This window comes from Artemia sp. Qi Xiang Cuo, chromosome 7 (assembly GCF_049724085.1).
Source record: "Artemia sp. Qi Xiang Cuo chromosome 7, ASM4972408v1, whole genome shotgun sequence".
Taxonomy (NCBI): Eukaryota; Metazoa; Arthropoda; class Branchiopoda; order Anostraca; family Artemiidae; genus Artemia; species Artemia sp. Qi Xiang Cuo.
In genome coordinates, this window is record NC_142800.1 from 57,797,323 (window position 1) to 57,809,182 (window position 11,860).

The following is an 11,860-nucleotide window of genomic DNA, read 5'->3' on the forward strand; positions in this document are numbered from 1 at the left end:
ACTACTCTTATCTCTCCAACTATTATTTTTGTGAGGGTGTAGGGCATACCCTATACCATAGAAATGGGTATAAAGAAGAAATATTTACTGAAATTTTATGTTGCTTTAAAAATAGATTCTTGTAGAAAAGGAAACCAAAAAGATTTAAAACATTTTTTTCTTTTCAATGAAAAAGACTATGTCAATAAAAATTGGATAGAAATTAATTGCCAAACCTTTTTTTACAAAAAAAGATTTGCAAATAAAAGTAAAGAACTACATTCAACCAAAAAATTGTAGAAAATAAATTCACCGAGTCAAAATCAAAATGAGTAGAAACTAAGACGAGTAGGGCTGACAACCTGCCTCCATGCCTTCTGAAGACCAGAACAATACACTTTAAATATTTTCACTTTTTTTAACTTTAATAAATCCTAAATTATTAAGACTTTTAGGAATAAATATTAGTATGTGCATATTAAACTACCAATCCACAGTCATTTGTTGTTTCTTTTTCAGAAATTTTGGATAAGATGGTGTTTTTTTTTATAAACGTTCTTCTTCGATAATATGAGAAATAGGAACAAAAAAAGGATTGTTTTCTATAAAGTGTAAATTATGTTCTGCCTTCAGATGGCAAGGAGGGGAGTCAGCCCTGCTCATTTTACTTTCTGCTCGTTTTGAGTTTGACTCGGTCATTTGTTGTAATTTCTGTTCGTTTTTGGGTTTCGTTTCCTTATTGAAATTGATTTGTGGTATTTTGGTTTGCAAAATTACCTGACTTTATTTCTGCTTATATTTGGTATAATGCGGCTCTTTACTTTTCTTTGAAAAACTTATTTTGTGGACTTTTGTTAATTAATTATGTTTAAAAGGAGCCCTGCTTGTTTCAGCATGAAAAATAGAATAAAAATGATTTTGATAATCTTGCAACAAGAAATTGTCTATTGGCTCAAGCTAACTAACTATTGTTCTAAATAAAGTAGAAAAAAACAAATTGGAGGACATCAGCGATCAGAACACAAGTAATCGACAAAGAAAGAAAGTAGAAGTGAGAGAAAGGCAGAGGTAGCTGAGGGAGAGAAACGAGAGAGTGAGATAGAGAAACAGAAATAGAAAAGGAAGGATTAAAAGGAAAAGTTATCTATTTCTTTTGAAAAAAAAATTCAAGACAATAATTTATTATAATTCCAACACAATTTAAAACCTAACAGATTTATAGTTATAATCACAGATCATCTAATTGAAAATTACCTATATCAGGTACTTTATATGGAGAACATTGAAATTATTTTGCAATGTAATTGAAGGAAAATGAAATATATCCCAAGAATCATGATTATTCTTGTTACTAGTATCGTTTTTGTCAATTCAAAACTGTCTTCTAGGGTAACAATGGCTTAAATCCATAGTAAGTAGTGAACAACCCTGACATCGTCCAGCTTTGTTGCAGAATAGGCCTTCTCCACATCGACCATGATAGTTAAATTTTCCACCACATCGATGTCCTGGACCCTAAAAGAAAAAAATGAAACAAAAAAAAAAGTTTTTTTAACTGAAAGTAAGGAACGAAGTTAAAACTTAAAATGAACAGAAATTATTCCGTTTATGAAAGGGGCTGTCCCCTCCTCAACGCCTCGTTCTTTAAGCTAAAGTTTTTTTATTGTTTAAAAAAATAGAGTTGTGAGAAAGTCAAACTTTAGCGTAAAGAGCGAGGCGTTGAAGAGGGGACATCCCGCTTCATAAACGGAATAATTTCTGTTCGTTTTAAGTTTTAATGTCGCTCCTTACTTTCAGTTTAAAAAACTTGTTTTTTTATTGAATTTTTGAACGTTTTTGAATTAACGCAGGTTTTGATGTTGGCTCACCGTACATGAATAATTAAAACAAAATTTGCATATCAATTTTACTTTTATTTGGTTAAAGAGGTTTCTCGAAAGTTGTTTAATTTTATTTATGATCGCTTTAGTTAGTAACAAATATATGTAACTTAAGAATTAACATACCCAACGAACATCTAGATTCATTGAGTTGTAATACATATATTAGGGAGTTCACCCCCTAGTCGATACCTTACTCTTTAAGCTAAAGTTCGATTTTTTTCCAATTCTTTAAAAATGACCCCTTAATCACAATCAGTTGATCAGTTGAAATCAGTTGAAAAAATTGTTGTTTTTTTACTTAATTTCTGATCTCTTTCTTTAATAATTCTGGGAAATCCAGCGCCCCCTTCATAGCAATGTCCCTTCCCCCATGAAAACTTTCTTCATGGAAAGATCCTCCCATATAATGCCGACCCAACCCCCCCCCCACCTAACATAAAAAATCCCCCCTGAAAACGTCTGTATATTTCCCAATAACCAATACTATATGTTAAGATTGGATAAAGTTCATAACTTTCAGCCGTCTCCCCGGGGACTTTGGGGGATTAAGTAATCCTAAAAGACATTTTATCATATTTTCGACCATGCTGAACAAAATAGCTATCTCAAAATGTTGATCGGGTGACTTTGGGAAACAAATGAGCTTGGGGGGCCTAGTTGCCCTCCATTTTTTTTGTTACTTAAAAAGGGCACTAGAATTATTAATTTTCTTTCCAATGAGCACTCCCACGATATTCTAGGACCATTGGGTCAATACGATCACCCCTGGGAAAAAAACAAATAAACACGCATCCGTGATCTTTCTTTCTTGCAAAAAATGCAAAATTCCACATTTTTGTAGATAGGCGCTTGAAATCTCTACATTAGGGTTCTCTTATACGCTGAATATGATGGTGTGACTTTCATTAAGGTTCTATATTTTTTAGGGGGTCTTTCCCCCTTTTTTCTAAAACCTGTCAAATTTTCTCAGACGCGTAACTTTTGGTGTGTAAGACTAAACTTGATGAAACTTATATATTTAAAATCAGCATTAAAATCTGCTTCTTTTGATGTATCTATTGGTATCAAAATTCCGTTTTTTAGAGTTTCGGTTACCATTGAGCCGGGTCGCTCCTTACTTATGCAAAATTTAGGCAAAATGGTTTCAGAGGAGACAGATATGGGGTTACTTTTAATTATTGATTGCGTTTCCATAAACAGAAGCTTTACTGGGCACTGCCAGTAAAAAATCCCTTGGAGAGAATTCAAGAGGTCTTGATCACTGTACAAAACTAAATCAGGTAGGCATATGACAATTCATAGTTGACAGTCTCGATTCAGATGGAAGAGAATTCTTGGGGTACAAAACACCTTTTATAAAAAGGGACCCTGGGGCTTACCACCCTTCTACCAAATCCTAAAATTTTACGAATTTCAGGGTATTTATAATTTAAATAATAAAGAAATTGCTGTTCTACATCATGCCTCCCTCCTCCAAAAAAAAAACAAAAACAAGAGATACTACGTACGTACCTGGATCCGACGGACCTTCCATAATACCGAACTTCTGACGTTTTTATCTTGCAAAGACCAAAAAATAGGTAAAAAATATTAACTTTTTGTTTTTAGCCCAAATATGCAAGTTCGGCAGAGTTTAAAACTACCGGTCAAAGCTCCCTACACATTTTACTTGTTATATCTAACCCTAATGGTGGTGGAAAACTAGATGATTGCTCAATAAAAAGGCAGTTTTGAAGTAAAATGTCCCTTTTTGACCAAAGTATTGTATTAACCTCGAGAATGATGGACCCAAAAGCCAACCACCTGTCTATTTTTCCTTTTTGTGGAACAAAAATACAAAATAGATATTACCACGACAGATAAGACTTCCTGCCTATTTTTACCTAGATGGGACCATATCCTGCATCGTAACAAAACGGGATCAAATTTTCGGTCCAGATGGGCCGAAATTTTCAAGATTGGAACAAAATAAAGGTCGAAAAATAAGCTAGCGGACAAAATAAAATCACTTTTATGAGGCCTCTCATTCCCTAGTGACGAACAGCCCCCTGCGCACTTTCCTTATTGTATCTAACCTCGATGGTGCGGAAAAAGAATAAAAGCTACAAGATAGGCAGGTTGACAAAAAAAAAGTCATTTTTTTTTATGAGGTCTCTATATCTCTTGTGACAATCTAATAAGCGATAGCACATTACGTTCCTGTGTGTGTATTTCAAAAACTTGTCTTTTTTTACTAAAATGCTTTTAAAATGTGTCTGCCTTAATGCATGTATTTACATCAATATCATGGAAAAAAAACTGATAATAGGCCTAACTTTCTTCTAAGTCTAGTTTAATTCAAACGTGTTGAAAAGGAATCGGTAAATGAAGAAGCCAATGTACAGTATTTATTGCATACTTTTAAGTATTAAAAAAACTGAAAGCTTCACTTTAGCTTAAAGAGCAGAGGGCTTTGAGTAAAACGACTGTTTCCCTGATATTTGGGTTGGTTTTAACTTGTTTTAAGTTTGAGTTTTAACGTTCTGTTTACTTTCTATGAAAAATTAGTTTTCTCAATTATTTGCACAAAAACCAGATTTGTGTCATGTTATTCTTTGTTGCATGTTTTATTCTCATAAAACTTTCCTTTTTTTGCAGCCCATTAAAATCTCAAATAACTCTCACACACACACACACACAAGAAACAAATAATAAATCATAAGTTTGGTTGTCCAAATAGGCAGAAAAAAGCGTAATGAAATCTAGCCTCAAGGCTAAACTTATCCATATATAGAACGATAAATTATCTAGACACGTATGGTGTTCTTTTTTTTCTTAGAATTGTTTGTAGCCTCGATAAGCCGAAAATTTATTTCTTTTGGATTTTCCTTAGTCTTGGCTGTGTAATAGGTCCTTTTTAAATATAAAGATAAAAACTTAGTTAAGTAAACTATGAATACGGAATATATTTGAGAATAAGAGGCCCCAACCTTTGGCAGATACTCGTTTTTCAAGTCCAAACAAAAATTGACTTTTTGATTTTTGTAAATAATAAAATTGTATAGTAAGGGGCACCCGGAAATCTACTGAAATCGTAACTCTAGTTAAGATCTCATATTCTGTGCATTCAAAATTCTTATTATTGACGACTACCGCCAGTTTCTAAAAACTAGAGAAAAAATGAAAACAGAAACAAAGACTTTGAAAGAGGTATAGAATGGAAAAGAAGTTTTGATACAACAGTGGTACGACAATCCAGCATTAAATCATATCTGGCCCACATGTTTAAAAATGCTACAACAACTTTAAGTTTTGGCTTGAATATGCGTGTATTTAGAAACACTTTAAACAATCAGAGGCAACACTATAGCGTTACCTATATTTAAGGCCATATGACTTCAATTTTTTTACTATTTTTTTCCCCAGAAGCACTTCATGAGGAAGGGGTGGTCGTGTAAGCCTTGGAGAGGGGTTATTCGATCGGAAATCGGAAGTTCTAGCGCCCTTTTTAAGATTCAAAAGTGATTCGAGCGCACCTCCCCCCCCCCCTCCCCCCCCCTTTGTCCTGTTTTTCCCAAATACATCCGATCCAAACTTTGAGATAGTTATTTTGTTAAAAATATTTCAAAGATTAGATAACAAAAACTACAGGGTCGACAAAGCCCCCCAAAGCTGGAGGGCAAGTGTTGTAGGTGTTTATGGAAGGGGTGGTCATATAAACTTCGGATGGGGATCATTTGGTTGGAAATTGGAAGTTCTAGTTCCCTGTTTAAGATCCAAAATTAATAGGAGGGCAACTACTCCCCCCTCTTGACGCCCTCACGACTCCTATGCACCTGATAAAAAATTTGAGATAACCATTTTGTGGAAAATATTCCAAAGATCAGATCACAAAACTTCGGGGTCGATACAACCCCCAGTTCCCGGCAGGGGCGTCCTTAAGCAAACATTTTACGGAATGCAAAAAAAGTTAGGGGGTGGCGCGCCCATCCCCGCCCCCCCCCCTTCCTCGAGACGCCCCTGGTCACCGGAGCAAGCATGTGCGTTATGCAACTTGCTAATTGCTACTCTGATACTTTATTTGCTTTGATGCTTGGATTTACTGATTTACAAAGCAACTTTGATTACAGGGCGAGGGCTGCAAGTTATGGAAGTTGATTATTGTTGCTTTGATTCTTTGCTTGCTTTGCTACTTTCTTTACTTTGATACTTTGTTACTTTGATATTGTTACTTTTATACTAGTATTGATATTTTAATGATACCATGATGTTGAAAAAAAAAATTGATTTTGAAACAGGGAATTTTGGAAAACTTTGGCAATAAAAAAGAACATAAATTAATTTAAAAACTTTTTGAAAAAGAAGTTTATCAAAGAAAAGTAAAGACAAAATTAAACTTAAGATCAACATAAATTAAAACCTATAATAATTCAAACTCAAAACGACCAGAAATTACTATTCGAGAATAATTAACACCCAAAAGCAACAGAAACTAAATAAACAATCATACAAAACAACCCTACAACAGGTACTAATATAAACTAATAAATTTATCTTAAAACGAGTAAAAATTAAGTTGAATATACAAATCCAGCTAAGAATGAACAAATATCTCTTAGTATTAAGGAATAAATATAAATCAAAACGAACAGAAATTAAATAAACAGTCATAGCAAACAAATACACAATATGCCTAAGTAGAGAGGGGTCAGAAGGTACAAACGGGACCCCTTATATGGGCATAGAATACTGACGGGGCTCCAAATAAGGGCATAGCCTCCCTAGGGAGAAAGATTACGTAATGGGGTCAATGACCTAAATTTCCAAGTGTGTCAACAACAACAACATCGACCTTGACATTCGCTGAGAGCGTGCACTTACAACAACAACAACAACAACAACATCGACCTTGGAACACCTGTGCTGTCGACCTCAATTCACCTATCGTGAATCAATAATTCCCCTTAGAAACAACAAATTAATTTCCCCTTTCTTGACAGATCAATCAATCAATGACATCATCTGTCAGACTTTAAAAATTTTCGCCTAGAAACATTTCTCCAGGAATAGATTCAAATCATTAATGTATTTGCCTCGGGAACAGTTCTACTGGTCGAACTCCAAAGGATATTAATAACCAAAGGCCATGGAAACAATTAGGCAAGAAACATCTTAGCGATGAATTGTTTTAGCGCGCGAAAAGGTTTCCTATTAATTTGAAATGCGTTAGCGCAGAGATGCCAATAACAAAGGAACACGCTGAATTTGCGTTTAGTGATTATTTGGGCGAAACCGTTTTAGACAGGTTATGGAACTATTTCGGCTAAACAGATAGAGACATTTTAAAAGAAGATTTTTGAAGAGATTTTAGAAGAGAATTTGAGTTTGGTCGTTATAATACACAAGTTTCATTTGAACAGTGTTGTGAGGTCCTCTAACCCAACCCCAAAGGGTTCCAATCCTCCTACCCCAACCCCGAAGGAAGCCCCCGGTCCTCAAAGGCCCCCCCAGCTCCCAAAGGCCCGCCACCGGTCCCCCAAAGTCCCCCCGGCCCCCCAACTGCCCCCCGGACCCTCAAAGGCCCCCCAAGCTCCCAAAGGGCCACCGGCGCCCCCAACGGCCCACCCAGACCCCCCCAGGCCCTCCCCCGGCCCCCCAAAAGCCCATCGAGCTCCCAAAGGACCAACGGGGTCCCAAAGGCCCTCCATCGGTCCCCAAATGTCCCCCAGGCACCCAAAGGCCCTCCCTGTGCCCCCCCCCCCAAGGCCCCGCCAGCTCCCAAAGGGCCAACCGGGTGCCAAAGGCCCTCCACCGGTCCCCAAATGTCCCTCCGGACCCCCAAAGGCCCTCCCTGTGCCCCAAGAGCACACAAAGGACCAACGGGGACCCAAAGGCCCTCCACCGGTCCCCAATTGTCCCCCAGGCACCCAAAGGCCCTCCCTGTGCCCCCCCCCAAGGCCCATCGAGCTCCCAAAGGACCAACGGGGTCCCAAAGGCCCTCCACCGGTCCCCAAATGTCCCTCCCGACCCCCAAACGCCCTCCCGGTGCCCCAAAGGACCACCAGTCCCCAAAAGTCCCTCCGGCCCCCCAAAGGCCCTCCCTGTGCCCCAAAATCCCACCATGTGCCCCCATTCAAATAGCAGAAAGTATTGTGACACAATGGATAGAACATATGAAATTATTGATGAACTTGAAGCCTTGGCAGCCAAAATTAGCAATTTAAGTTCTTTTTTAATTTTTTATTTTAAAAATAAAATTGTTTTCCGTGGTAACCCTATAACTTTTTGGGGTAAAGCCCCCCCCCTATACAAACGTCCCTATATGATGTTTATACTCGATAAAAAGTGTAAAATATGCTCTTTTTTCGTTACGTAAACCCCATCCTTCCTTCCCCCTCTGTTTACGACCTTAATTCTAGCAAAAAGAAATAATTTTCTTTCGTTAAATTTATGCAATTTTAAGTGTCTATATCCTAGCTAAAAGCGATCATTGACTTCCGTCACTGTTGTTATTAACCGAACCTGGTTTTGACACAAGGCTCTCCGGCACGAGGCCTATAATTAGCTGTCATCCTTTCCCCTCTGTGTTTACGAACGCAGCAGCCAAAGTCAAAAGGAACTGTTTCTCCGTCAAAATTAAAACACTTTGAGGCAATTGTAATAATTAGGCGCAGACGCACTGTGCTATTTTGGAGAACCGGTGAAATCTCGTTATTTTAAAATTAAGATATAACAATATATTTAGGACATTTGAGAAAGGGGGAGGGGTCCATGCCTCAATTCTATCACCATCATTGTAAGGTGAAAACAAACTGTTTCTTCGCGTGAAAAGTAAGGGTGGTGAGTTTAAGAAAAAAGATACATTGCTTTATTATGCGTAAATTGAATAGCATTTTTACTATATCTTTCGGTGGAGGGAGTGGGTATTTTACCATGTCTTTTCTCAGGGATATTTTCCGTGGGGGTTATTTTCCGTGGGCTGTTTTTTCTGTGTGTGTGATAAATACCAGCTATCGTAAAAGTATATGGAAAGATAAAAAATAAAGTTAATACTTTAAATGCATCAAACAAGGCGTGCACAATGCAGATTAAAACCAGAAAAGAACAGAAACGCCTAAAAATAAGAAATTAGGCCGATTTATATAGGCAGGCTTTTGAAGGGCTCAGTGAGCCGTAATTCTCAGATTCAAAAAAGGATGCAATTAGTATATTTCACGAAACCTGATTTGGGAGGTGTAGTTTGCTTTTTGGACTTTTCAGAGCTAGGATTCTTAGTCACTCATAGGTGTTTGTTGTCTGAAACTTCGGGTTTGGGATGAGTAGTTGGCTATTTCAGACATTTCTGAGCTAAGGTATCTTAGTATTTCGTAGGTGAATGCTGTCTGAAACTTATGATTTGGGATCAGTAAATTACTATTTCGGGCTTTTCTGAGTTGGATTTCTTAGACTTTCATAGGTGTGTAGTGTCTGAAACCTATGATTTGGGATGTGTAGTGTGCTATTTTCGACTTTTATGAGCTAGGTTTCTTAGACTTTCATAGGTATGTGTTGTCAGAACATTATGATTTTGGATGTGTAGTTTGATATTTCAGGCTTTTCTGAGCTAAGGTTTTCTAGTATTTCGTAGGTGAATGTTGTCTGAAACCAATAATTTGGGATGTGTAATTTGCTATTTCCGACTTTTCATAACCGGATTTCTTAGTCTTTCGTAGGTGTGTGGTGTCTGAAACCTATGATTTGGGATGTGTGGGATTGCTATTTCAGGCTTTTCTGAGTTGGATTTTTTAGTCTTTCATAGGTGTGTAGTGTCTGAAACCTATGATTTGGGGTGGTGGATTGCTACTTTTGACCTTTCTGAGCTGGATTTCTTAGCCTTTCATAGGTGTTTGTTGTCTGAAACATATAGTTTGGGATGACTAGTTTGCTATTTTTGACTTTTCTGACCTAGGTTTCTTAGCCGTTCATAGGTGAGTGTTGTCTGAAACCTATGATTTTGGGATATGTAATTTGCTATTTCTGACTTTTCATAACCAGATTTCTTAGTCTTTCGTAGGTGTGTGATGTCTGAAACCTATGATTTGGGGGTGTGTGGGTTGATATTTTTTGACTTTTCTGAGCATGATTTCATAGCCATTCGTAGTCGTGTGTTGACTGAAACCTATGATTTGGGATGGTTAATTTGCTATTTTTGACTTTTCTGAGCTAGATTTCTTAGCCACTCATAGGAGTGTGTTGTCTGAAACTCATGATTTGGGAAGCACACGAAAACTTACATGCACACAAAAACTTAAATTCACACAAAAACTTACACAAACACACACACACACACACAAAAAACTTACACACACACACACACTAAAACTCACACACACACTCAAAAACTTACACACACAAAAAAACTTACACACAAACACACACAAACACACACACACACAAAAAAAAAAAAAAAATGAAAAAATCAAAAAAAAAAAAACAAAAACACAATAAAAAAAACTTACACAAACAAACACACACAAAACTTACAAAAACACACACTAAAAATTACACACACACGCCAAAACTTACACACAAAAACTTACACATTCACACTAAAACTTACACACACACACACACACGAAAACTTACACACACACGCCAAAACTTACACACACACACACACACACAAACTTACACACACACACACACACAAAAACTTACACATGCACACGAAAACTTAAATTCACACAAAAACTTAAATGCACACAAAAACTTACACACACACACACACACACACAAACCTAACACAAAAACACACAAACTAAAACAAACACACACACACTCCAAAACTTACCCACACACAAAAAATAAAACACACACACCAATACACATACACAAAAACTAACACAAGACCACAAAAAAAAACTCACACACACAAAGGACAAAACTTACACACACACATAAACTTACACACACACACACACACAAACACAAAAACACACACACACACACGCACAAAAACTTACACACACACACACACACACACAAAAATTACACACACACACACGAAAAATTACAAAAACACTAAAAAAATGACACAAAAACAAAATTACACACACACACACACACACAAACTAAAAAAAAAAAAAACAAAAAACTAGCACACACAAACAAAAACACAAAAACAAATACACACACACACACACACACACACACAAACTTACACACACCCACAAAAAAATAAAAACCAAACACAATAGCTAATACACACAAAAACTAACACACACACACGAAAACATACACACACGCACAAACAATGACACACACACACAAAAAATTACACACACACACACGAAAACTAACACACACACTCAAAAACTTAAACACACACACAAAAAAAAACGCACACACACACACAAAAAAACTTACAAATGCACACGAAAACTTACATGCACACAAAAACTTATACAAACACACACGAAAACTTACACACACACGTCAAAACTTACACACACAAAAGCTTAGACACACAAAAACTTACACACACACACACACACACACAAAAACTAACACACACACGCAAAAACTCACACACACACACAAAAACACAAACGCAAAAAAACTAACACAAAAACAAAAACAAAACTTACACACACACACACGAAAACTCACACACACACGCCAAAACTTAAACACACAAAAAATTACACACACACACACACACACAAACTAACACACACACACACACAAAAAACTTACACACACAAAAACATACACACACACACACACACACACACACACACACACACAAACTTACACACAAACACAAAAAAAAACAAAAATAACAAAAAAGATTATAAAAAAATAATATAAAAAACACAACAAAAAAATATAAAAAACGCAACAATACTAACAAAAAAACAAACACAATTACACACACACGAAAACTTACACACACACACGCCAAAACTTACACACACACACAAAAACATTACACACACACACACACACACAAACAAAAACTTAAACAATCACACGAAAAC

General features: G+C 36.7%; 1 protein-coding gene across 1 annotated transcript in view; it reads right to left on the reverse strand.

Moving 5' to 3' along the window:
- Positions 1 to 1,144: 1,144 nt before the first annotated feature.
- LOC148950490 (neuroparsin-A-like) overlaps positions 1,145 to 11,860 on the reverse strand; it is a 37,866-nt gene continuing 27,150 nt past the window's right edge. Inside the window, exon 4 of the mRNA XM_089091628.1 lies at positions 1,145 to 1,494. Coding sequence (XP_088947754.1) covers positions 1,351 to 1,494 — 144 coding nt within the window. The 3' untranslated portion in view covers positions 1,145 to 1,350. The remainder of the gene's footprint in view (positions 1,495 to 11,860) is intronic.